This window comes from Leopardus geoffroyi, chromosome A1, assembly GCF_018350155.1.
Source record: "Leopardus geoffroyi isolate Oge1 chromosome A1, O.geoffroyi_Oge1_pat1.0, whole genome shotgun sequence".
Lineage (NCBI taxonomy): Eukaryota > Metazoa > Chordata > Mammalia > Carnivora > Felidae > Leopardus > Leopardus geoffroyi.
In genome coordinates, this window is record NC_059326.1 from 238769824 (window position 1) to 238794441 (window position 24618).

The window sequence follows — 24618 nt, forward strand, 5'->3', positions numbered from 1 at the left end:
TTCCCCCGATGATGGGAGGCCGGGGTGGGGCCTGCACGCTGGCCTCAGCCAGAAGGGCGGCCTGGCCCCGAAAATCCTCTGTGGCCTCCTGACGGCATCCCCCCCGCCCCCGGCCGCACTGAGAAGCCTCAGCACCGGTCCCCGTGCATCTCCCCTCTGCCGGGGGGGGGGGGGGGGGGGCGAGGCCAGAGAGGGCCGGCGAATCTGCACCTCGGGCGTGGGGTGCGACACAGGGGCTCTGATGCCGAGGACGGGAGTGACTCGGGCTCTGTCACGAGCGCCGCCCTCGGGACTCTCCCTGGGCACCACTGGCACATCTGGGAGCTGCCTGGCTTGTGTCATCAGGCCCGGGGCCGCCAGTTTTATTGGCACAGGGCCACACGGGTTCAGTAGGGATCGTCCCCGGCTGCTTCCTCAACAGCAGAGCGGAGCAGTCGCGGACCGAGGCCCGGTGGCCCAGAGCACCTGGACAGGTGACCCCGGGAGGCCGTTCGAGGGCTGTCTAGGTCTGAGCTGCTCACCGGGACGAGCATCCTGACCCCTTGGCCCTCCACCCGGCCCGACGGTCCCCGGCTGCGTGTCTGCAGCTGCTGGCGGTTCAGACGCGCCATCCTGGGCCAGCCAGTGAGAGATGGAGACAGAGAGAGACGGAGACAGAGAGATAGAGACTAAGCCAGAGCCAGAGCCGGAGAGGCAGGGAGACGGGAGGAAGCGGGAGCCCGGCCGCCAGCACGGACAGGGTTTCTCCCCAAGCTGCACCCAGACACCCCGAAGCCGCCGACGGCCCCGGCCGGCGCCTGCCTCCAGACCATCGCGGTGGCGCTCCGAGAGCTGAGGTGGCCGGGGCGTGGTGCGCGGGGGGGGTCTCCTGGACACGGTGACACGGAGGGCATGCGCCAGGCACGGCCACCAGGGGCGAGGGGGCGCGCCACCCCCACCCCACCCCACCCCCGCCCTCGCGGAGCGGCACGTGAGCGCCCCCACCCTCTGAGGGGTGCCGCCTTGCCTGGGAGACCCTCCCCCTGAAACCCTCGCTCCCGGGCCACCTGGTCTGCCAGCTGAGAGCTGCAGCCTGAGCTCTGCCCTCACTTTTAGTTTGTGGTCGTGGTGAGCGTCGTGACCTTCAGGCCCCCGCACTACGGAGCCTACGCCTTCCCCAAGTGGGCCAATGCCCTGGGCTGGGCCATCGCCTCGTCCTCCATGTGTATGGTGCCCGTCTACGCGGCCTACAAGCTCTGCAGTCTGCCCGGCTCCCTGCGGGAGGTGCGTGTCCACACAGGCCCCGCCCTGTCCCGCCCCGCCCCCGCCGGGAGACCACCCGCCCAGTGGGCGTCCACCCCCCCCACCCCCCACCTCCAGCCCTGCTCCTGCTTGTGCACCCCCACGACTTCTGACCTCCAGGAGGCGTGGAAGGGGCGGGGCCACAATGGAGAAGGCAGGTGCAGGAGGAATCGCGGCTGTCTACGTGCGTGTCCGTGGGCGCGCATGTCTCCCGTGCCCTCCCGTGTGCGCACGTGTGTGTACCTGTCTGTACACACTCGTGCTCCACAGAGCCTGGTGAAGGTGGGAAGGCAGCGGTCAGGGGCTGGGGCTGGAATCCGCGCCCAGTCTGTGTGGTGGGGGTTGCCCTGGGGTCCCCCCCATCACACACACGCTCCTCCACCTGTAAAGGAGGGGGCGGGGGACCAGCCACCACTTTATCTCCTGGCCCGGGATTCCTGGAAGCAACAAAGGACCCAGGCCTCCTTGGAAGGAACAGCCCGAAAGGTCGCTCCGAGGCCACTCTGTGCCTGCGTCCCACACAGTTTCCTGGGGAGAGTGGGCAGCCAAGCCCCGTTGCTGCGCCCTGGCCAGTCCGGGGACCCTGCTGGGGCCACACGGCTCCCCCACAGGCTGGAATGAGCAGTCGTGGCCAGTCGGGCCGGGTCTGGGGCAGGCACGGCCCCAGGTCCCTGGGATTCCCTGGGGCCTCTTGGGCGGGAGGGACAGAGGGAGCCCCAGGGTCACCGGAGCCCCAGGCAAAGCAGGCTGGCATGACGCAGGGGGACCCCTCACTGCCTGCGGGGCCCAGCCAGGAGCCCTCTCTCAGCCTGGAGCAGGCAGGGCTGCAAGCCCCAAGGGCCAGACTCCAAACACAAACCACAGAACATCTCAGTAGGTGAGGCAGGTGGGCTGTGGCGACTGTGGAGGGTCCCTGGCCCAGAGACTCCCGGGGGGAGTGCGTGCCATTCACTCACCCGGAACCCACGGCCAGCTTGGTGTCGAGACAGAAACCTCCCCTTTCACGCGGGCTGGACTCTGCTGCAGGGTCTGGGGAGGCCAGGCCATCAGGCCCAGCCTCACGGCGTGTCCGAGGGGCCTGTGCACTTCACCGAGCGCACGCCTGTGCCCACGCCTCCCCTTCCCTTCTAGAAACTGGCGTACGCCATCACACCCGAGCAGGAGCGCGAGCTGGTGGACAGCGGGGAGGTGCGCCAGTTCAGGGTGAGTGCCCCCCTGCCGTCTCGGGCCTCCCTGAGCCACGAGGCCACGTTCATTCCCTGAGCAAACACTGGGAGCGGGCCGTGCAGTGCCGGGCCTGCCCCCGAGCACCCCTGTACCGGGCGGGGCGGCAAGGGGGCAGAAAGAGGGAGCAGAGGGGTCGCGCGTGGGGCGTGGGCCCCGGGAGGGGGCCTCCCGCGTGAGGGAGGGGCTGCCCCACCGGGGAGACGGTCTGAAACAGCTCAGAGCCTTGCCCGCCCTTGCCCTTGGGGGGCAGGAGGCCAGAGGCCGGGAGGTCTGGAGCCCGACCTGAGGGGGTCACTCAGGCTGCTTCGGGTTGGTGGGGGGGCTGCAGAGAGGCAGGAGGGCGCCCGGGGTGGGAGGAGCCGGGTCCCACGGGGCCTGCGGCAGAACTGGGTCTGTCCCGTCTTTGGATTTCTTCCATTTAACTTTTGCGAGTTTCTCAAGTGAGACCCTGGGCCCTCGGTCTCCAAGCTCTCTTCTTCCCTAACAAAGCGCTCCACCACGTTTAACCTGGTGTTTTCCCGATCGCTTAGTGCTAAGGGTATTTTAATTTTCATTGTGACTCCTCCACCCCGCGAGGTGCCTTCAAGTCCCCAGATGTGTAGGGATGTCTCCTTGATCTGCCTGCGGTCCGTGTGTGAAGCAGTCGCGTTTCGCTCAGACGTCCGCGACCCTGTTCCTGGAAGCGAGTGTGGGTCTGTGTGCGGCTGAGCCCCTGACCCTTGGCAGACGCTAGCGCATCCTGAGATGAACGTGCCTTCTAGCCGCTGACGCGCTCCCCCTTCCGTCCGCCCCGCTAGGCTGTGGTCGCTGCAGTCCGTCTTGTACCCGCACCGCCTTCGCCTTCGGCCTGGCTCGCCCAGAGGACTGGGAAACACTAGAAATTCCCACCTGGGGAGCGTACCTGTCCACTTTCCCCCTGTAGCTCCAACAGATTTTTGCTTTATATCCTAAGGCTGCTTCTGAGGTAAAGACACATTTAGGACGGCCACATCTCCCCCGGGACTTCACACGTCTTCTCTCCCTTGTGGTGCTTTTGCTGCTAAAGTTCTCTGGGGCTGAGATGAGTGTAGCCACACCAGGTTTCTCCTGAGTCTCCCAGAAATATCTTGTGTAATCCTTTAAAATTTTTTTAATGTTTATATTTGAGAGAGAGAGAGAGAGAGCACAAGCAGGGAGGTGCAGAGAGAGAGAAGGAGGCACAGAATGTGAAGCAGGCTCCAGGCTCCGAGCTGTCAGCACGGAGCCCGATGTGGGGCTCGAACCCGCGAACAGTGAGATCATGACCTGAGCCACCCAGGCGCCCTCTTGTGTCATCTTTTCACTTTCAACTTTGCGATGGTCTCAAAATGTAGGCCTCTTTTGCAAACCGGGGTACACCTGGAACTTTTTGCTCTGACAGAGAGGTTCGTCCATTTACGTTTGTTGTGATTATTAATGTATTTAGGCTTGATTCCATGATCTTTTTAACTCTTTGCTGCATTTTTAATGTTTCTTTTTTCCTTTATTACCTTTTTATGGATCACTTTTTGGAGGATTTGCTTTTTTTCGCCTTTTTCCCCCTTTTTTTGTTTGGAACTTACATACTCATATACTTTACTTACATAATTACACTTTATTCCTTTAATAGTTACCTTTGAAATCATACATACATATCTCACTTTAAATATATAAAGTACCCCCATCCTTAATATTACGAGGACTTATTATGCTATTAGCGTCCAATTTCTGTCTTTTTTTTTAACCCACAGATTAGACACTTATTATCACAATTATTGCTGTGTTGTATGGAAATGCTCTCTTGGGTTAACGTGAGTGTTGGCTGTTTATTTTTCCTCCCGACTTTTTGGCATATACATCGCCCCTTTGAGGATCGTTTTCTTGCTTGAAGAAACAGTCCTTCGGACTTGCCTTTAAGGAGGGCGCCTGACAAACATCCCGACTCTCGTGTGTCTGTGAACTTTATTCTGCCCTTACTCAGGAGACCGCTTCCGTGCGCACACCGTTCTCGGTGGACAGCTGCTATCTTCTGGCACTCTGAGGCTGCGCTCGGTGGCTCCCTTTGCACAAGACATCGTGCGTGTCCAGGGTCTGTGGACCGGTGGGTGTTGCCGGTTCTGGGAACTTTGCAGCCCACGCCTCCCACCCTTGCCCGTTGCCTCTGTTCCCCTCGGGGCTCCGGTGTGTGACACTCGCCCAGTCCTCCGGGTCTCGGCTCCCTCAAAAGTTCCGTAAACTCTGCGACGCAGGCACGTGGACGTACAGCGCCCTCTTAACTCGTGCACACACAGCTCCTCCTGTTAGATTTATTTGTCTAAGTGACAAAGCCCCGTGAACTGCCACACGGACGCCACGCTGAGAAACACGTGCACCTGCCCGCGCCCCTCCCCCCACCCCTGAAGCAAACACAGTCCCCACCACTTTGGTCTCTCGCTTGACCTCTGCACCGTGTGGTCCCCGCGCATCGATAGATACTTCTGTGTCCCTGAAAAGCGGACTGGTCTGAAGTGGGGCGTCCCCGTGGAGCTCTAGGGCTCCAGTCCCTTCCACCTGCCTGCCCTACACGGCCCTGCCCAGGCCCCCGGGGACCCCGGCGGGCAGTGTGTGTCCCGGCCAGGACTGCAGACGCGGCCTGCGGGTCCCCCTGGAGGGGGCGGGGAGCCCTGTCCCACCCGCGGTAGACTCAGCGTCTTCCCGCCCCTGGTGCGGCCGCGTCAGGAACGAGCCTGCATGTTCTCGTTTCAAAGCGTTTAAAACATACGGTTCTTGCCATTTAGTGATCGAACGGCTTGTGCTCAAAAATAGGCCGAAGTAACAGCTGCATAATAGCAGGTGGTGACATTTGCCGGAGGACTAAATACCACTCTTGTCGGTCTTGGCCTCCCGGAGCGGTAAGTGGGGCCTGCCCCCGACTCCTCCGGGGTCGAGCAAACACAACGGAAGCACAGGGTGCGGCCGTCCACGGGGACGGGGATCAGAGGCCCCACAGAGGCGGCCCCGGGGCGCCCGGGGCATCGCCGGTCGACCAGCCAGCGTTGTCCGCCCGGCGGCTGGCGTGACCCACGCCCCGGGGGCCCCGCCCCGGCCCCCCCCACTGCAGCCCTGCTCCCTGGCTGCTCCTCACCAACGGGTTTGTTTACCTGTTTCTCTGAGGCTCAGCGTGTAAGTATTCACGCGTGGTTTATTCACGTACATTTACATTACGTGGAAGGCTGTTTACGCGAGGCGTATTCCTAGAAGCTTATGGTGGGCGTCCGGCCCGTGGCGCCCCAGACCAGCGTGCCCGGCTGAGCGTGCTGCGTGGCGGCCGGGCGCTCTGCTGGCGGGTCTCTCGGCCCGAGCGGGGCCCGCAGCCCAGGAGCCGCCTTTACCCAAGTGGCTCCCCGCTTTGCTCCTGAAGAGGCCGTTTCCTTTCTAGCTGCGCCACTGGCTCCTGGTGTAGAGGACGCAGAGGCCGGGGGGCCCCGCCGCGGGAAGCCGGGCTTCGGGAGAGATGGCTGCTCGGAGGGTCCCCCTTCTGCATTCCCGGGACCGCACCATGCAGAGGCTCAGCCCTGCCCCCCCGCGCCCCTTCTTTGCTGCCAGGACGGGACTGGCCGTCCGTGCTGTGTCGCTGTGATAACTTGCCGTAGATCTGTGCCGTCTCCGCGGGTAGAAGACATCCGTCCGTCCGTGTTCCGTGTGTGCCCCACCAGCTCCCCTCCCCGGCCGCCCTGCAGCGCGGGTCCTGCTGTCGCCCGTGTGTTGAGGAGAAAAGTGGTAATTGTGGATGCCAAGAGCCCAGTGCTTGTAACTTCCTGGGTGTTCCGTTTGGGCTCAAATTAAGAAGGCCCGTTGTCATATTTCGCCTCATCGTGCAGAAGGCACAGCGGGGAAACCGCACAAGGCAACAAACTGGGGGCCACCACGTGTCTCCACGCCACACACCCAGTCGCTCGCGGCCCCCAAGGGCCCTGGCGTGTGCAGCGCGGATGCTCTGTATTTCCTTCTAGCCAAGAGAAATAAAACTCCGGGGAGTCCGAGTGAACCCCAGTCAGCCGTGGCCACCTCACGTGGACCCCCGGCCGTGGGAGAAGGCGTGCTCCTCACGTGTGGAGCACGTGCCCACCTGGCGGGCCCTGACCACACAGCGTGCCCGTGGCAGGTGGCCTGGAGACCTGGGCCCTGGAGAGGAAGGCCCCCGGGACTTGATTTCTCCCAGGCACACGTCGCATCAGTAACAACACCGTTTACGTTAGGGAATGGCTGTTTTAAATCCTTTTTCCCTGTGAATCAAAGCCAGTTCTCAACGCGGGGTTGGTTTCTGAACATCTGCTTGCCAACGTTCCAGTTGTCGGTTAAGGAATATCAGCCACGTGGGTGTAGACTGCGGCCCGCGTCGCCTGGGGGGAAGCAGCTGCCGGAAGTCAGAACCCTGCCGCGTGGTGGCCCAGCGAGGGGACCCTGGTGCCCGGGGCCGAGGAGCTCCCCGCGCAGGGAAACCAGCTCGTGGACTGTCGGGGGTCGTGGCCAACAGGAACCGGCTCTACCTCCTTCCGAGGAGCTGAGTACTCTGCATAGATAACGGGTGTCGCATCTGTCTGTCTGTGTCCGTGGTCGGCATCTTGTGTGACGCATCACCAACAATAAATCCGTGTGGGAAAAACCACCGTAGCTCTGTGGCTACCTTTTCTTGGCTGGAACGATGGCCTCACCCACCCTGTGCCTGAGGCTCTCACTCCTGAGTCAGTTCTTCTAACCCAGCTCCTCCCTCACCCACAGGGAGCACAGCTGGGCCTCTGGGGAGCAGGCCTTAACCTGAGCCCCCGCCCACACCTACAGGTGTCCCTGGTGCCCACTGGCTCAGCCCCGCCCTGGCTCGACTCTCCGGAGCCCTCATGCGCTCGTCCGCTCCCCTGCAGGCTCCCCACCTGTCCAGACTCCAGCCCTGCAGTCAGACCACCACACCCCCAACCCAAGCCCTTCTTCTGGGGACAGGACACCAGAGTCCTGTGTGGCTCCCTGCCCTTGGTCCCTGAGAATCTCTCGTCCAGTCTGTGGCCAGAGGGGTCCCTCTAGATGCCAGTCAGCTCTGCCTCTCGGCTGGTCCCTCCCGCCAGGCTGTGACCCACCTCCCAGGACACCGGTCGCTCCTACAAGGCTCCCAGCCCTGCCCCCAGCTGGCGGATCCCGCGGGCACACCCACATCAGGGCCCTCCTGCCCCCACCCGTGTGGCCATGCTTGCCCCAGATCGCCCTCCCCAAAGGACACCTAGCTTCCTTCAGGGACCGTGGGACACGCACAGTCTTCCTGTCAGTTCCACGGCCCCAGCCACGTGCTGCTGACCCAGGCCTCGACCATCCGGAGCTTCCTGCGCTGCTTCCCCGGGGTCCTGTCTGCTGCATGGCTGCAGCCCACCTTCCCGGGCCCCCAGGTGTCTCCACCTCTGCCGGCCTCTGGATGTCGAGGGTGAAGACGAGCCATCACAACAGACCCCAGTGGGACAGAAACCCTGCCCCAAGGGGATGAGCCACGTGGGCCCTAGCGTGGTTATGCCCCCTGCTCCCCAGTCACCAAGGTGCCTCGGGAGCCGGCAAGGTCCACTCTGACTCAGTGTCCGTGGCCTCCGGCAGCTCAGGCAGGACCCTGGCCTGTTCCGTGCCTGCTGTATCCTCCCCCAGGTGCCGGTGGCCACACGGTCCCCCACGGGGAGGCCTCTGGGCGTCACATACCTGGGAGAGCTGTGGGGCCAGAGGTCTTGGGGTGGGAGGGACGTCCAGAACTCCTGGAGGCCAGGTTGTCCACGTCCCTGGACACAGGGACACGCACGTACACACACCGTGCGTGCTGCACATGCCACATACGTGAAGATGCAGACACGTGGGCTGCCCTCTTCGTACATGCCCCCCCACGGCACGTGGACGTGGACACACACACCACGCGTGCTGCACACATCACACGTGAGCACGCATGTGCACGCCCACGCGCTCTCACGCCCGGTCTGCAGCGATCAGCAGAGATCCTCCAGAAAGCCAAGCGTGTGCAGTGCCTTTCTGGACGGTGCCAGGAGCTGCCTTCACGGAGCCACGCCTCCCCAGAGCTGCTGAGAGACCCGGTCTCCACAGCCCTTGGGTCATGACGGGAGTTTCGCTGGTGTCCTGGCCCCAAGTGTCCGGGCTGGGGTCCTGCCTAGGCAGTCCGTGGACAGACAGCCGTGTGCTTCCCAGAGCTGAGCCACGTACGGAGGCAACGGGGGGCTTATCCCTCGAACATATAGAGAACTCCTACAAGTCACTAAAAACGGGACGTTGCTGGTCAGTGGTCAGTGTTGACTCTGAGCCCACTTCTGACACGCGGGGGTTTTCCCCACGCCGGGCAGTTCTGTGTGACCCCGGCGGGGTGTGTGGAGGTTTGGCTACTCCTGACACCATCCGCCACATCCCACAGGCTCAGGGCTCCGTCCCGCAAGACGTCCACTTCCGCCCTGGGTGAGTCACAAGTGCGGGCTGTCACCTGCGCTTCTGCCCGAATGGCCACAAGTCAGAGGTTCCCACAGCCCCCTCTTCAGGTTCAATGCATTTGCTCGAGTGGCTCACAGATCTCAGAAAACCAAAGAGCACTGGTTTGTTACCAAGGACGTCAAAGGTGACGGGTCAACAGCCAGAGGAAGACATACACAGGGCGACGTCCCGAGCCAAAGGATTTCTGGGATTCGGGCCCAGCACGGTGCTGCACGGAGCGGTCCGGTCCGCCAGCCGGGATGCCCCCTGAACCCCGTCCTTCCGGGTTTTAGGAGGCTTCACCGCGCACTGTGGTGGACCGAGTCACGGGCCACCGGTCGCTGATCCAGCCCCAGCCGAGGCTCCCCCAGAAACCAGGGGTGGGGCTGAATCTTCCAACCCTCAATTCAGGGGGGTTCCTCTGGCAACCAGTGCTCCTTCGGGGTTTCCCACAGTGCCCTCGTCGAGTAAGCCCAGCGGGTCTGGAAAAGGGCTGCGGGTAAGACACACACTTCACCCTGGTGGCTGCAAGTGATTCAGGAACCGAGGACCCGAGACCAAATGCTGTAACACAAGATGCTCCCATGACTCTTCTCTCAGGAAACTCCAAGAGTTTTGGGAGCTGTGAGCCAGGAGCCCTGGATGAAAACCAAACGTATACAAGTATGTGCGTAAGTTATCAGTTACAACGTCACAAAAACCCAGTAGGGAGACGGGCAGGTGCAGAGCAGAGGACACGTGTCGCCGTGGCCGATGCGGAAAGGTACTCAGACTTGTTAAAGAAGTGAGGATGTGCGAGGCAGACCACGAGGTGACACCACCCGTCACCTGCCCCACCGGCGAAATTTGAGAAGTCCACCCCCCGCCCCGTGCCAGTGAGCAGGCAGGGGCAGGGAGCCCCGTACATTTCGGGCAGGAAAGCAAATGAACACATCTACTTGGGAAAGCGTTTGCACGGCCTACAAAGTTGAACATACCGTCGCAAGCCCAGTTTTGGGTGCTCCGGGGCCCCACCCCACGTGCGGTATTTCTTCCGCCACCAGGTGTGACCATTCCCCACCTGCCCGGGCTGCAGCCTAGCAGTTTAGGTCCGGAGCACCCCAGGGACTGCCTCGCCCAGAGATGCCTGGCATTCAAGGCCCGCCCGGGAGTGAGCCGAGTGTACACAAGCCGGGCACCCCACCTGAGGCACAAGTATGCTCCGGACCCCCCAAGGGCTGGGCCGGGCTCCACTGCACCTGAAACCAGACCTGTTCTTGGCCACCCCTCCCCCTCGCTTTCTCCTGAGGGTGCCCCCCTTCTGAATCGGGCGCACCCCCGCGTCAGGCTCTGCTGCTCAGGAGTCCCAACCGGGGATGATGTGCCCCCCCAAATGCCACAATTCCACCCTCAACTATGTGCCCCCCCAAGCGTGTGCACATCTGTCAGGAGCACGTGCGAGTGCTTACGAACGCACAAAGGGACCAGCGGAAATGCCGGTCAGCCCGGGGGTGAGCACGGTCCAGCTTAGCAGGAGAGGACCTGTGGCAGATGGCAGTGACCTCAGGGGTGGTGTCAGAGGTGAACTCGTGTCCCCCCAGCATGTCAGAGCAGGACCTTGTTTGGAGATGTAATTACTGTTACGCTAGGGTGGTTCTGGAGGATATTCAAGCCCATGAGCGTTTCCGTGGCCCCACGCGCTCGACAGCACAAGTGGTTGTCATTGCACATGTGAAGTGGTGTCCTACATGGGAAAGACATTTAACGGGACGTAATGAGTTAATGTGAGGTCATAGGAAGGATGTCCGTGTAACCCACCGTGTCTGGTGACCTGCAGGGGGAGGAGAGAGATGGAGACGCAGATGCGCAGGGAGAAGGACGTGTGACCACAAAGGGACAGTATGAAGCAATGTGGCCCGAGACCAGAGGTCACTACCAGAAGCCAGGAGAGGAACATGGGATAGAGGAACTCTCTCTCAGGGCCCTGGGGAAGGGACAGCCCTGCCAATAGCTTGCCTTCAAACTTGGACTCTAGGATAGTGAGAGAGTATGTTTCTGTTGTTTTTGGCCACCCGGCCCTGGCTGTTCTGTGACAGCAGCCCCAGGGAACTAGAATAGGTGGTGGGTTTGCCCAGCATGGGAACTCAGGTTCCCTGTCACCACATGCCGGGGTCCACCTCGCCGGTCTTCTCCTCTGCCTGTCCCTCTGTCTAGAACAATCTCCTTTCCACTCCCATCCCCCACTTTCTAACCACCGAACCCTCACACCATCCCTGTTTCTCTTGGACATCACCTCTAGAAGTCTGCTCTAACCCCTGCTCCTGGGCTCAGCCCTGGTACTGCTTCTTAAACCCCTCCACTCTCCCCAGCTGGCCCCAGCAGGCGCCCCATGGAAGGGGAGTGCTGTCTCTCTCTTCAGTGGGCTGGGAGCTCCCCTGGGAGCAAGGACTGAGGAGTCGGTCTTATCATTTCTGCCAATGTCTTGAATAGGCCCCGCACATGGTTCATAGTGGCACTTAATATATATTTACACAAAAATGAGTTAATGGGTGGGCATTTACATGAACAGGTGGATGAACGGATAGGCGGGGATTTGGTGAATGGGTAGATGGATGAACAGAAGGATAGGTGGAAGAAGGGGAGAAAGGAAGGAAGAAGGAGTAGAGGAATGGATGGGAGGGTGGGTGGGTGGGTGGATGATGAATGGATAGATGATGGAGGAATGGATAGATGAATATGCAGATGGGTGATTGATGGGCAGGTGGTTGGGTTGTTGGATAGTGAATGGATGGATGGATGGATGGTGGATGAATGGACAGACGATGGATGGATGGATGGGTGGGTGGATGGTTGGTTGGATGGGTGGATGGATGGTGGATGGATGGATGGGTGAATGGTTGGATGGATGGATGATGGATGGATGGAGGAGTACTTGGATGGATGAGCAGGTAGGTGAATGGATGGATGGATGGATGATGGGTGAATGGACGGACAATGGATGGATGGATGGTTGGTTGGATGATGGATGGATGGGTGGATGGATGGATGATGGATGAATGGACGGAAGATGGATGGATGGTGGATGGGTGGATGGATGGTGGATGGATAGATGGATGGGTGAATGGTTGGATGGAAGAATGATGACAGATGGAGGAGTACTTGGAGGGATGAGCAGGTAGGTGGATGGATGGATGGATGGATGGATGGGTGGATGGATGGATGGTTGGATGGGTGGATGGGTGGATGGATGGATGATTGGATGGATGGATGGAGGAGTACTTGGATGGATGAGCAGGTAGATGGATGGACGGACAATGGATGGATGGATGGTTGGATGATGGATGGATGGGTGGATGGGTGGATGGATGGATGATGGATGAATGGACGGAAGATGGATGGATGATGGATGGATGGTTGGATGGGTGGATGGATGGTTAGTTGGGTGGGTGGATGGATGGATGGTGGATGGGTGGATGGATGGTGGATGGATAGATGGATGGGTGAATGGTTGGATGAATGAATGATGACGGATGGAGGAGTACTTGGAGGGATGAGCAGGTAGGTGGATGGATGGATGGATGGATAATGGGTGAATGGATGGATGATGGATGGATGGATGGACGGATGATGGATGGATGGGTGGATGGATGGATGGCTGGATGGGTGGATGGATGGATGATGGATGAATGGACGGAAGATGGATGGATGATGGATGGGTGGGTGGATGGATGGTGGATGAATGGATGGATGATGGATGGATGGATGGTTAGTTGGGTGGGTGGATGGATGGATGGATGGATGAATGGTGGATGGGTGGATGGATGGTGGATGGATGGATGGATGGGTGAATGGTTGGATGGAAGAATGATGACAGATGGAGGAGTACTTGGAGGGATGAGCAGGTAGGTGGATGGATGGATGGATGGATGGATGGATGGGTGGATGGATGATTGGATGGATGGATGGAGGAGTACTTGGATGGATGAGCAGGTAGATGGATGGATGGATGGGTGGATGGATAGATGGATGGTAGATGGATGGTGGATGCATGGGTGGTTGGACGGGTGAATTATTGGATGAATGGATGATGGATGGATGGAAGAGTACTTGGATGGATGAGCAGGTAGGTGGATGGATGGGAGCATAGATGCTGGACGGGAGTATGAATGAGTGAAAGGTCCTGTATTACACCCAGAAGTCTGTCGTTCTGGTCCCATCTCAAATCCCTGCTGTGGGACTTGACATGAATGCTCTATTTAGCATTTATTCTCCAAGGACATGGCACTCTTTAATACAAGTGAAATTAACCTCAAAGCCCTGAAGGCATGTTTTCTCCCCACACTAACCTCCCAGAAAGCAAGCTCCCTGGGAGGGAAGAGCCTGCCCCTGCCCCATATCCTGTCTACGCAGGTCTCAGTCCCTGTGTCCACGCTGCACTTTACCATCGGATTTATGCTCTTCACTAAGTGACCTTTAGACACAAAGTCTGGCTGTTAAAGCCCAGAAAAGCCATGTGATTTTTCCTTTGAGAGAAGCATTTTAATAAAGTTTCTGTATCCGTGAAATAGGTGATTTACGGAGTAAATGGATTCTCCGTGTTTGGCTTTTCTTATATTTATTCCACAATCCCGCTTTAATCTCTGGAGATGCATCTGACCAGCCAAAGTTCATGGCTTTTACCTGCTTCCTGATTACTGACAGCAGAAAAAGAGGTTGCCTTTTTTGAGATACAGTTAATTAGTAAGTCCTGTGCGCCGCTGTCCCCATGGGAGACACTGCCTGCTGCCCTCTTCTTCCCAAAGACCCCTGGGTCACAACCGCAGCACAAAGCCTGGGGCACCCGCCCGCCCGGCAGAGCAGGGTCCTAAAACCCAGCCCACCTGACTGCACAGAGAAGGCTCACCCCAGGGCTGGGAAAACAAAACAAAAGCCAGCGGCTCCCCCACCTGTGTCTGCAGGTGGGGGTGGGGGGTTGCCTGGACTCCCCCACCCCCCCAGCTTCCCGGTGCGGAGTTGGCTGGGTGGGGGAGCAGTCCCTTCATCCAAGCTCGAGAGCCATGGCCTTCTTTCAACTGCCATTTTTGGTGTCCTTACACAGAATGGAAATGGCAGAATATTTCAATTTAGTGAGTCTGGCTTCATTCTTCATTTTAACAAAACAGAAAATACGAGTCAGTGCACCTGAGAACAGGGCAAGTTCCGCTGTGTGGTACATGTGCTTCAGGTGTGTGCACATGAGAGAGAGAGAGCGAGAGAGGATCAGAGACAGAGAGAGATGGAGAGACACAGAGACAGAGCAGGGGAAGGGGTGGCGAGGCAGGAGGAAGGGGCGGGGAGAAGGAGAGAGGGAGACACGAATTTTCAGGTCAGGTTGAAGACTCGGGGTCCTGCACCCCCTCCGTAGGGCGGGCAACCACTTGATCTGCTCAGGATGGTGGGTCACCCCAGGCCCCACTCTGCCCCTCGGCCCAAGCTGGCAGGTGGGGAAGGGGAAGGCCCAGGGCAGGCAAGTCTGCGAAGGGACTGGGTCCCGAGGGGTGGGGGTGGCCAAGAGGGGGATTTGAGGACAGCAGACTGCCCTCGTTGTCCGGGTACACGACAGAAAGGCAACGGAGCCCCGGTGGACTGCGGGGGGTGGTGCTGAGTTACCCCCGTTTCCCTGGGCAGAAGGCCTCCCAGCCTTTAGTGTAGGAATATGCACCGCTGTCCGCAGCAGGAATCAAGGGCCCTGGGGCCACAGGTCACAGACACCTGCACGCACTGGCCAGGGGTCGATAGGTGAGGGGAATGGGTGCAGAGCAGAGCAGAGCAGAGGCTGCTGATGTTAGAGAACCGTTCAATCACATAGAAACGCAGCCTGGTGTCGGCCGGTACCTGTGTCTCCGAAGAGGGAAGCCAGAACCTCAGACTCCTAAGCGAGTGTAGGACGCTGTGTCAGTCAGGATCCTTGGTAGGATCTGTCACCTCCACCCAACTAGAGGACCCGGGGTCACTCACAGAGGCCCCTGGGAACGGCCGGTCTGTGCAGGGGACACGGGAGCTGGCCTAGGGGCAGGCCTCCCCACCACCCCTGCCCTGGCGCCCAGCCAGCGCCTCCCACAGCCACCGCCAGAGCCAAGATCGCAGCGGAGGCTGGCTAGCCGTGGTGCACATCCTGGGCACCCCACAGGAAGTCACGCGGGGACAGCAATGCCCCCACGGCCATCCACCCCGCGCTGGCTGCGGCATAGCCCAGAAAGGGCAGAGTCCCTTTCTTGTGACTTCACTTGGTCTGTTACAAAGCCGTGAGTCTGACACCCAGGGGAACTTGCTCAGAAACTCAGACTCTGAGTCTCCCCAGGCTCCAGTCTTCCAGCAACGTACGAGGGACCAAAGACATCCCTCCTGTTCCTCCCGGCTTCCCCCTGCTCTCCCCGAGGGGCTTAGACTACGGGACCGTCATGACACTGGGAACTTCTGCCCTGAGCAGGCCCCTGCTCTCGAGGGGGTGGTGTTTTCCAGGAAGGCTGCCCCCCTGGGGACGGCTGCCTCAGGTGTCCCTCCAAGCACACAGAGTGAACAGAAGACATGGGAAAAAATAGCACAAACGCTATTTGCTTAGAAGTCTGGCTTTTCCAAACAGAATGCAAAGGACTTGTTTCTATAACTGAACTTTAAAAACCCAGCCAGTATTGACTTATGCACTAAATGTATTTGTCTAGAACCTAAATAATTTTACTTATTCCAGGAGCTAAATTCCTCTCTCTTCAAGTTATCAGTCGTGTGGATGAAGGGTCCGGCAGACGCTTCGTCGGGTTCAAACCAGAACGCCTCCGCCCTGGGGCCTCACTGCACGCTCCTTCCCCGTCTGGATCAAAGGCTAATATTTGGAGAGGCTTTTCGACAAACGCATTCAAAGGCGGGTTACAATCCACCAGCTATTAAACATTCGGATATCCGTTAAGCCTTTTTCACACAAGAAACTTCAATCGAAGATTCTGAAAAGTTCTATTATACACAAAATGATCATTTTAGAAGGCTGAGAAGGAAAAGGTGATAGTCACCTACAGATCCGTTCCAGAAGGCGGCAAACTAACTCTTCCGGCCACCGGCAGGGGGGAGGGGGGGGGAAGAGGGGGCGCTCTGGGGTCTGTGCGCCCAGGGGGACGCACCGCAGGGGAGGACAGGCCTCTTCCACTCCCTCTGCTCCCTCACCGTGCCCGGGCAGCTGTCAGAAGCCTTACGGGAGCTGAACCCTAGCAAGGGGCCCGACAGGTGGGGGCGTGGGTCCCGGCCGCAGGACGACGCTCTGCAGGCCACCGGCTCCTGAGGGGGTGTTTCCGGCATGTACAAGGGGTGGTTTTTTAATCCAGTGAGTAGTTTCTGACAGCTCCGCGTGACTTTCTAGCTGGAGATGCCAATAGATCGAAACTACCAGCTGAGCTGTCCTGCCGACCACGGCCAGGGGCTGCCGCTGCCCCATGGGTCCCGGCGACGCAGCCTCGGCAGGCCAGGGGTGTGTGCAAGAAGCTGGCCCCGGGGCTGCTGTGCCATAGGTGCGCTCACTTGCTCCCGTCCCCTTCCCTGCGCCTCCCTCCCGGGGCAGACGCAAGGCCACTGCCTGTCTGGTGAGGTGAGTTAGCCTCCCCCACACATGCCGGCCCGCCGCCGCCGAGGCCAGCTTCTCTCCACGCAGCCAGAGCCCCCGGGGGCCAGCACCCCCCCTCCTGGGCACCTGCCCCCAACTCCGTGCCCCTCGGCCCTGCCTCCCACCTCCCACCCCAGCCCCCCCTCGCCCTAAGCAGTGGCTCTGAGGCCTGTGGGGACGAACACGGGCGGAGGGATGCCTGACCCCCAACCCCCAGCAGGCCCAGGCCGGGCGGACATGGGTTTGGGGGTCCCACTCCACGCTAACAGGTATTTAGCCAGTATTTTGGCCGTACGCTGCAACACAGAGGGACCTGCGTCTGGACACTGTGCCCTACTTAGGAAATCTCTCTTCGCTGAGAGATAGGAGTTAGCAAGCCTGAAATTACTTTGTGCGTGTTCTTGAACCGAGCAAGCAGCAGATAATCAGAACCCGCTGCATCATTTGCAGGCGGAGCACAAAATGAGCATCCAGGGGCCCTTGTCAAAGCTCATTAAAGGGTCTCAGGGTGGCGGCCGTGGAGCTCTGAACGAAGTCCCCACAGAGCGCGAGGCCCTGGGGGTAGGAGGGTGTCGCCTCGGGAGACAGAAGCAGCAGAGAGAGAGAGAGCGGCTGCAGGGAACGGATGGGCTGGGTGCCTGGGGGGTGGTGCAGGGTAGCCCTCAGCTCTGTTCCCAGACAGCCCGGGGTCTAACATCCACCTGCGCAGGGGGGGTTGGCTCCGAGCTGAGACCAAGGAAGTGCCAGGAGGCTGGGCCACGTGAGAGCCGCAGGGCCAGGGCGCACCCCGACGGCAGGGCTGTGGGAAGGACCCAAGCCGGCCCGAAGGTTCCCACAGGCCAGGTTTGCCACAGTCTGTGCAAAGCTAACAATGCCGGTAGTGGCCCGGAGCCCCCCGTCCCAGCTCCGGCTGTCACAGGGAAGTGCCTTAGACTGGGGAGTCTGCAGTCAGACACATTTATTCCTCACGGTTCTGAGAGCAGGGCCTCCAGGCGCCACCCTCACTCACGTGGGCGGCGCGCATGCTCCGGCGTCTCTCCTACGGGGGCGCCGATCCCACCCTGGGGCCCACCCCGGGAACCCCGTCCCACCCACGCGCCTCCGGAAGGCCCGCCTCCTGACCATCACAGCGAGAGTCAGGGCTGTGGCACATGAATCCGGGGGACACACCTGTTCAAGCCCTGGCACCACTGAAGAAGTGCCCACAAGTCCACAACAGAGGGAAGGCGGGGCAAGCTCCTCCTTTGGCAGAGTGCTGGGGACAGTAGAACCCGAGGCCAACGCCAGGGCCAGCGATCGTGCCGTAGGCAGGACCCCCAGGGGCGTTAAGTCAGCAGGCAGGTCCTCACAAGGTACCGAAGCGGGAAGTGGTAACTTTGCAGCAGAGAAGCCGCAGACGCCGGGTCACCGAGCGGTCAGGATGACACAGCGAGCGCCTGGCCACGACGCTCCCAAGTGGGGCCCCGGCAGGGCTTCGGCAAGACCGCCAGGAAACAGCAGACGGGCCCAGGCTGGGACACGTACCTCACCACGGCCGATGCCCCCAAACGTGCTGAGGACGAGGCTCCGCCCCCGGGGAAGACCCAAGACACACCGAACGCGGTTGTGCCCTGGGTCGGGTCCCGGCCCGGAAAAGGAGCGCAGGGCAGGCTGCAGAGACCGGTCTCCCGGCCGCTGCTGTCGGGGAGCCACTGTGGGCCACGTCCGTCTTCCGTCGCGTTTTGTAATGTATTTTGTACGTAATGATTTCAGAGTGAAAAGCTGGACAATAAAACCATTAAAACAAAGATCTTCTCTGGTCCTCTGAGTCCATCCCACTGAGGACACAGTGCCATGCTCCGCGTCACTGGGACAATTCACTTCTCTCGCTCAGTCTCCCTGCCTCCCGCTACACCCGTTAGTGGTGGAGTGGGGCCCCCAAATCCACGTCTGCCAAGAACCTCAGAGCAGGGCCTCGTCTGGTAACATGGGACCGCCCTGGAGCTGGCTGTGCCTCCTCGCAGGAGGAAGAGGGACACGCAGACACCTGGTGGAGACAGGTAGAGAAGGGTTGACACAGCCACAAGCAGGGACACCTAGGATGCCAGCAGCCCCAGGAGCGGGAGGGAGGCCCCCAGGGTTTGCCCTCAGAGCCCCTGCAGCCAACGTGCCCACTCCCCACTCCGTGGCCGTGGACTCTGGCCTCCAGGACTCAAGGGACCAGATTCCTCTTATCCTAAGCCTTGCCATCTGTAGACACTCCGGGGACAGCTCACTTTGTCTACGTCCACACTAGCATCGGCCTGCTTCCTTCTCTCTGATTCTACGTGTGTGGACCTCCCGCAGAGGCCCGGCCTGCCAGCCCTGCCTCACCTCCCACATGGCCGCTCCCCCAGACGTTCGCTTCCCTGTAACGGGATGAACACTAGGTGCGTTAACACCTTCTGTTTTCCCTTCGGTTCGCTCTCAGGAGACAGGTGCCTGCTCCTTCCACAGCCGCCCTTCCCTCCGCATCTGGATGTCGCCGGCGCTCTCCTGCACTTGGACGTTCCGGCCGTCTCTGATCCTCACCGCTACAAACACCACCACAGCGAGTGCCCTGTAGCGCAGGACAGATGCCAGCAGGGCCAGCCTTGGGGCTGTGGGGACAGTTTGGTGGCCGCAGCCACGGCCCCTCCCCAGGGCAGCAGCATGCCCCGCGACCTGTTTCCTCATGAGATGCCTTGGAGGGCACCAGAGCACTGCCCTCGGTGCCCTCGGCGGTGGGAACCTGCTTTTGCACGTGAGGTCTGCTTGCCCACGTCTGGGGCACTGCAGGGGTGGGGCGGGGTGTTGTCGAGAGCAGTGGACATGTTTGAAGCCCAGAACCCGTCTCCGCAGCCCGGGGCTGAATTCAGTCTGGTTACAGATGTTTACCTGCGTGGCGTGTTTGAAAGGAAAACCCTCCAACAGCAGTAAGCAGATGGGCATAAACTGCCCGCCCCGAGGGCCCCCAAGGCCACTCTGAGCTGGGTCAGTCCCTGGAGGGGCCAGGCAGGGACGTGCACGGGACCCCTGCCCAGCCGCCACCAAAGCACCCAGCGCTCACTGGCCCAGCTTGCCTGACACACGGCCCCTCCTGCCTATCCTCACCCCGGGTCTCAGGCACCACGTCTGGGACAAGCCACATCTGAGTTCCCGACTCTCTACCCCCATCACAGATGCGCTGTCACCTTCCTGGCTTCAGTGGTTTCTTCCTCTTGGTGTGACTGCTGCTGTAGGTGCGTGGCCACCCATGGTGCCACGTGGGCACAGCTGGGGGACCCTTCTCCTCACCGACTGGCCCCCGAGTCTGCAGGTGCATGGGGGCGCTGCTGACCACCCTGGTGCTCCCTCTGCTCCGGTCCAGCCCAGCTCCTGCGGCTCCGGGACCTGAGACACAGCCCATGTTGGGGCCTCCCGCCTGTGGGAAGCCCCAGGACTCCGCAGCCACAGGCACATCCACCCCTTCTAGAGGGCTCGGTCTCTAGAGAGGCAGGCACCCCTAGCCCTGCTCTCCTGCCTGGGAAGGACTCGCACGTCACCGGTTCCCCCTTCCTTCCTTCCTTCCTTCCAGATCCTCGCGAATCCACCATCCAGCCCTTCACACACTAGGGGGTGGCAGGCGGCACGAGCTCTGCTCAAGGGGCATCGGCGGCCTGGCCCCCAGCCCCAGAGGCTTCTTGCTTCAGTTTCCTTGTGTGCAAATCGCTCCAACGTGGGTAAGTTGTGGGCACTGAACACCACCGATGCGTGTTGTTCTCAGGACAGCGCCTTCACATGGCGTCTCTTCCTTCCAGACCAGCGGACAGGAATGTCGGGTGCCCTGGGGCCGAACCTCAAGTTAAGAGCACCACCTCCGAGGCCCTGCTCCACGCGTGCACCTGGCATGGTTTCCGAGGGTCCACCGGTGCCCTTCAGCCTGGGGCGGCGTGTCCGTGCTCCCGGGAGGCCCGGTGCCCTGGCGCCTGGGCTTACCACGTGGGAGGTCCAGAGCGGTCATTACCACTCGTGACCAAGGGGCAATTACACCAGCAATCAGAGCCCAGGCTGGGAGTCGGGGAAATGTCAGCATGGGAGACAAGGAAGCTTGATCAAGCATCAGGCACAGCCTCCGGCTGACTTCTTCCTGCCACCAAGAGAGCTGTTTCCATGAGCCAGTCGGCTTTCAGACGTTGTTGGGCGGCCCGTGTGTTCCAGAGAATAGAATCCATTATTTGTTCAAGACGGGTTTCCTGAGGTAACCGCGAACCCCAGTATTGACACTAAATCGTATTAAAAGCGTGGTGGGAAGGCCAGCCTGGCTTTTTGTAAGATAATAATAGTGCTCGTGTGTTCTAAGGCCGAAACCCGTAATCTCGTTGATTTCCCACCGGGAAATGGGGCTGTTGATGAGGCCTAACCCTGGGGACCATCAGAGCTGCCCCGGGGGCAGTGGAATCAAGGGACCCCTCCCCCCACCCAGCTCCCGACATCTGAACAGGCCAAACTTCCTCCTGAGACCTCCTAGCAAGACACTGGACCGCCCTTTCTCCTGAGACCCTCCTGGGGTGACACTGGACCTCCCCTTCTGACACCAGCCCCCTCCAACAGGAGGCTGGGGAGCATCTCCGGGGACCAGTGTGCACTCAAGTGTCAGGGATGCAGAGGGACACACAGTCCTGGCTTGGCCTGCATCTCCCCCCTTCCCACGACCTCACGTGCCCCCGGCATTTCCTCCGACCCTCAAAACAACAGGGACTAATTACGGAGACACACTGGGGGGATGTGCAACAGAACTGAGGGCTGCTATGGAAGGAATTGTTTTCTGCAAGTTCGTCTGTTGAAGCCCTGACTCCTAACCCCTTAGAAAGTGACTGTGTTTGGACGTCAGGTCTACAGAGGTGGTCAAGCCAAAGCAGGTCACTAGGGTGTCCCTGATCCAACATGACCCGTGTCCTCCTAGGAAGACGAGAGCCGGACACAGACACGCATGGGGACAGCCAGGTGAGGACACAGAGTCGGCACATACAGGCCAGAGAGGCCTCAGGAGGAACCCGCTCTGCCCCCACCCGCGTCCCAGCCTCCCAGCCTCCCAGCCTCCAGCACCGCGAGAAGTAAATGTCTGACGGCTAAGCCGCCCACCTGTGGGACCCAGTTACGGCAGCCACGAGAACTCACTCAGAGCCCAGGGCCTGGCCCTCCCCTCTCTTACCCCAGCCCACCCGACACCTCGCGCACGGGCGTTCTAACCAGCGAAGATGACGGGGGTGGTCCACGCAACGTGGCCACTCCTCCGTGCCAGGCACTACTCCGGGGGCCTCTGATCCTTACCCTTCCTGACCACTCTGCCATGGGCGCACTATGCTGACCACATGAAGGAGAGTGCCAGGGAGCCCACACCTCACCTGAGAACGGGGGCCACCTTCCGGGCTCCCCGGCTGGGCCACCTGACTTTCTGAGATAACGCGAAGAAACCCACTCGATCCCAGAGAAGATGCGCAGAGCTGGGCGCCTACCCCAAACTGCCTCTGGCAGCTGTTCTCTCTAAGGTGTGCACCTAGGTGGCGCCTCAACTGCAGCTTCCAACTTCCCGGACCCAGCAGCCCAACGACAGGATCTTGTTTTTACTGGACGAGCCCCGCAGAGTCGGTCTCCGATGCACTGAGACCCGGTGATCCGCGGCGGGGGCTGCTCCTTAGCTCAGAAACACCGTAAGCACAGCACGGCCCGGGACCCGGAAGAGCCACAGCTGCTGCTCCCGAGGCCGCTTATTCTCCACGATCAGGGAAACAGAAACGAAAACGACCCCGAGTCAAGGGACAGCATCTCACCTGTCAGACCGGCAGAACTCCACAGGTCGGACACTGTCCTCTGCTGGCACAGCTACAGAGAAACAGGTTTCCTCAGCCTTTGCCAGCAGGATACCAGCAGCCTGCCACCCGAGGGGAGGCGCCGGGCAGCCGCTGGAGAAGCGTCCCCACGTCCATCGTTTGAATCGACAGTTCCCCGTCCAAGGATCTACCTCAAAAACACACTGGCAAATTAAGACATGGAAAAACGTATGTTCGAGGTCACGCGTTATAGTCCAAGTTCTCATAGCTAAAGGCTAGAAACAACTCAGGTGTCTATTAACAGGGAGGTAGTTGAATAAACTGTTACACCCCCCAAAACGGAGAAGCGTGCCTGCACAAAGATAGAAGAAAGAGATCTATTTGCCACATGGGGTTTTCTCCAGGACACGCAAAAGATTGTAAAACTCAATGGAACTTCCAGAAGTGAAAAATAGAACATCTGAAATGGAAAATTCACAGGATAAGCTTAACAACAGTTTGGAAAATACAGAAAAGAGTCAGTGAACCTGGATACATAACATGAGAAAGGGTCCAAACCTAAGTATGGGAAGGGGGAAAAATTGAAAAACTAAACAGACCTTCCTCACCATCGAACAGCGTCAAGCTGTCTGATATACACACAGCTGGACTCCAAAGAGGAGGCAGACCAAATATTTACAGGCTTCTTGGCTGTACATTTCCAAATTTGATGAGACTCCCAAAGTAAAGGAGTTCGGTAAGCATCCAGCGGGACAGACAAGAGGAACCACGCTACAGCACGTCACCGACGAATTGCTAAAAAAGCAATGGCTTTAAAAAAACTCTAAAACCAGCCAGAGAAAAGGGACACACTCTAGGCAGAGAAACAGGACCAGAAATAACTGTGAATTTCTCATCAGAAACAACACAGGCCAGAAGGTGCAACAGTGTGCTTCCACACGCTGAAGAAGACACGCGTGTCAACCCGGGACTCTACAATTACTGAAAATACCTTTCCAAAAAACGAAGGCAGCCCAGGGGCCTGGAGTTCCAGCCGGTTCCGACCACATTCCCCCAGTCACCTGCCTCCTCTTTCCTTGGAACGTGACAGAAGCCACGGTGTCTTTCACGGGTGCAGCGCCCAAGACCATCTCCGAGACCACGACGGTGCCCGTCGAGCGGGTCAACCTGCCGCCACAGGTGCAGGGTGCCAGCAAGCACATCGCCACAGACAGCGATGCAAGGGCATCACGGGCTGTGAGGTTAGTGTCCCCAAGGAGCAGGGGGTCCTGTCCTCCTGGCGTGGTCACCGGCCAACGTCGTCAGATACTTCCCCACCCAGGCTCTCGACTTCGCCTTCAAAGATAAACACAAGCGGGTCTTCCCGGGCGGTGTGGACCACAGAGCCCAGTTCGGCGCTACTCTGCAGGGCATCTGGCATCAGGTGGTGCTGCTGGGGCCACATCCCCGTGTCTTGTGTATCCTCTGGATTTTGTTCGTACCCGTCTGGCAGCTGACGCGGGCAAAGCCGGACCGGAGAGGGAACCCAGGGGCCTCGACGACTGCCTGGGTGAGATCTACAAGTCCGATGGGATGGAGGGCCTGCGCTGTGGAGGGTGTTCTCATGTCCCGAGCTGCCTACCTCAGTGTCTGTGCCGCTGCAAAGGGGTCGCTCCCAGGTCCGGAGAATACACACACGTTCCTCAGCCGGGTGACGGCACGACCCGTCACAGCAGCTGCGGGGCTGACTTCCATCTGTTTGACGCTGTTCATCGGACATCGGGTCCACAGGCTCGCTTCGCTGCCCGAGCAGGACACCCCGCAAGGAAGGAGGCAAAGCTTTCTACAAGGGGGCTAGTCCAACGTTCTCAGATGCATGGGGCGCTTCTGTGCTTGTCTCGTGTGACGAGTCAAGAAGCTCGTGCAAGTTACGCTAGTGTTTCCCCCTGTGAACAGGCATGTTGTATCATAGAACATCTCTTGAGGATTCTTGACAGGCTGTTGGCCCTCTATTTATCAACGATAACTACTGGTTGGAAATGGAAAGCAATGATGTTTGTCTGACCCTTTTATCTCTTTTTTTTTTTAATTTATTTTTTTCAACGTTTATTTATTTTTGGGACAGAGAGAGACAGAGCATGAACGGGGGAGGGGCAGAGAGAGAGGGAGACACAGAGTCGGAAACAGGCTCCAGGCTCTGAGCCATCAGCCCAGAGCCTGATGCAGGGCTCGAAGTCA

At 59.7% G+C, this 24618-nt stretch overlaps 1 protein-coding gene across 1 annotated transcript in view; it reads left to right on the forward strand.

Moving 5' to 3' along the window:
• SLC6A3 (solute carrier family 6 member 3) overlaps positions 1–6249 on the forward strand; it is a 46093-nt gene extending 39844 nt beyond the window's left edge. The window contains exons 14-16 of the mRNA XM_045451223.1: positions 1096–1263; positions 2413–2484; positions 5924–6249. Coding sequence (XP_045307179.1) covers positions 1096–1263; positions 2413–2484; positions 5924–5947 — 264 coding nt within the window. The 3' untranslated portion in view covers positions 5948–6249. The remainder of the gene's footprint in view (positions 1–1095; positions 1264–2412; positions 2485–5923) is intronic.
• Positions 6250–24618: the final 18369 nt, after the last annotated feature.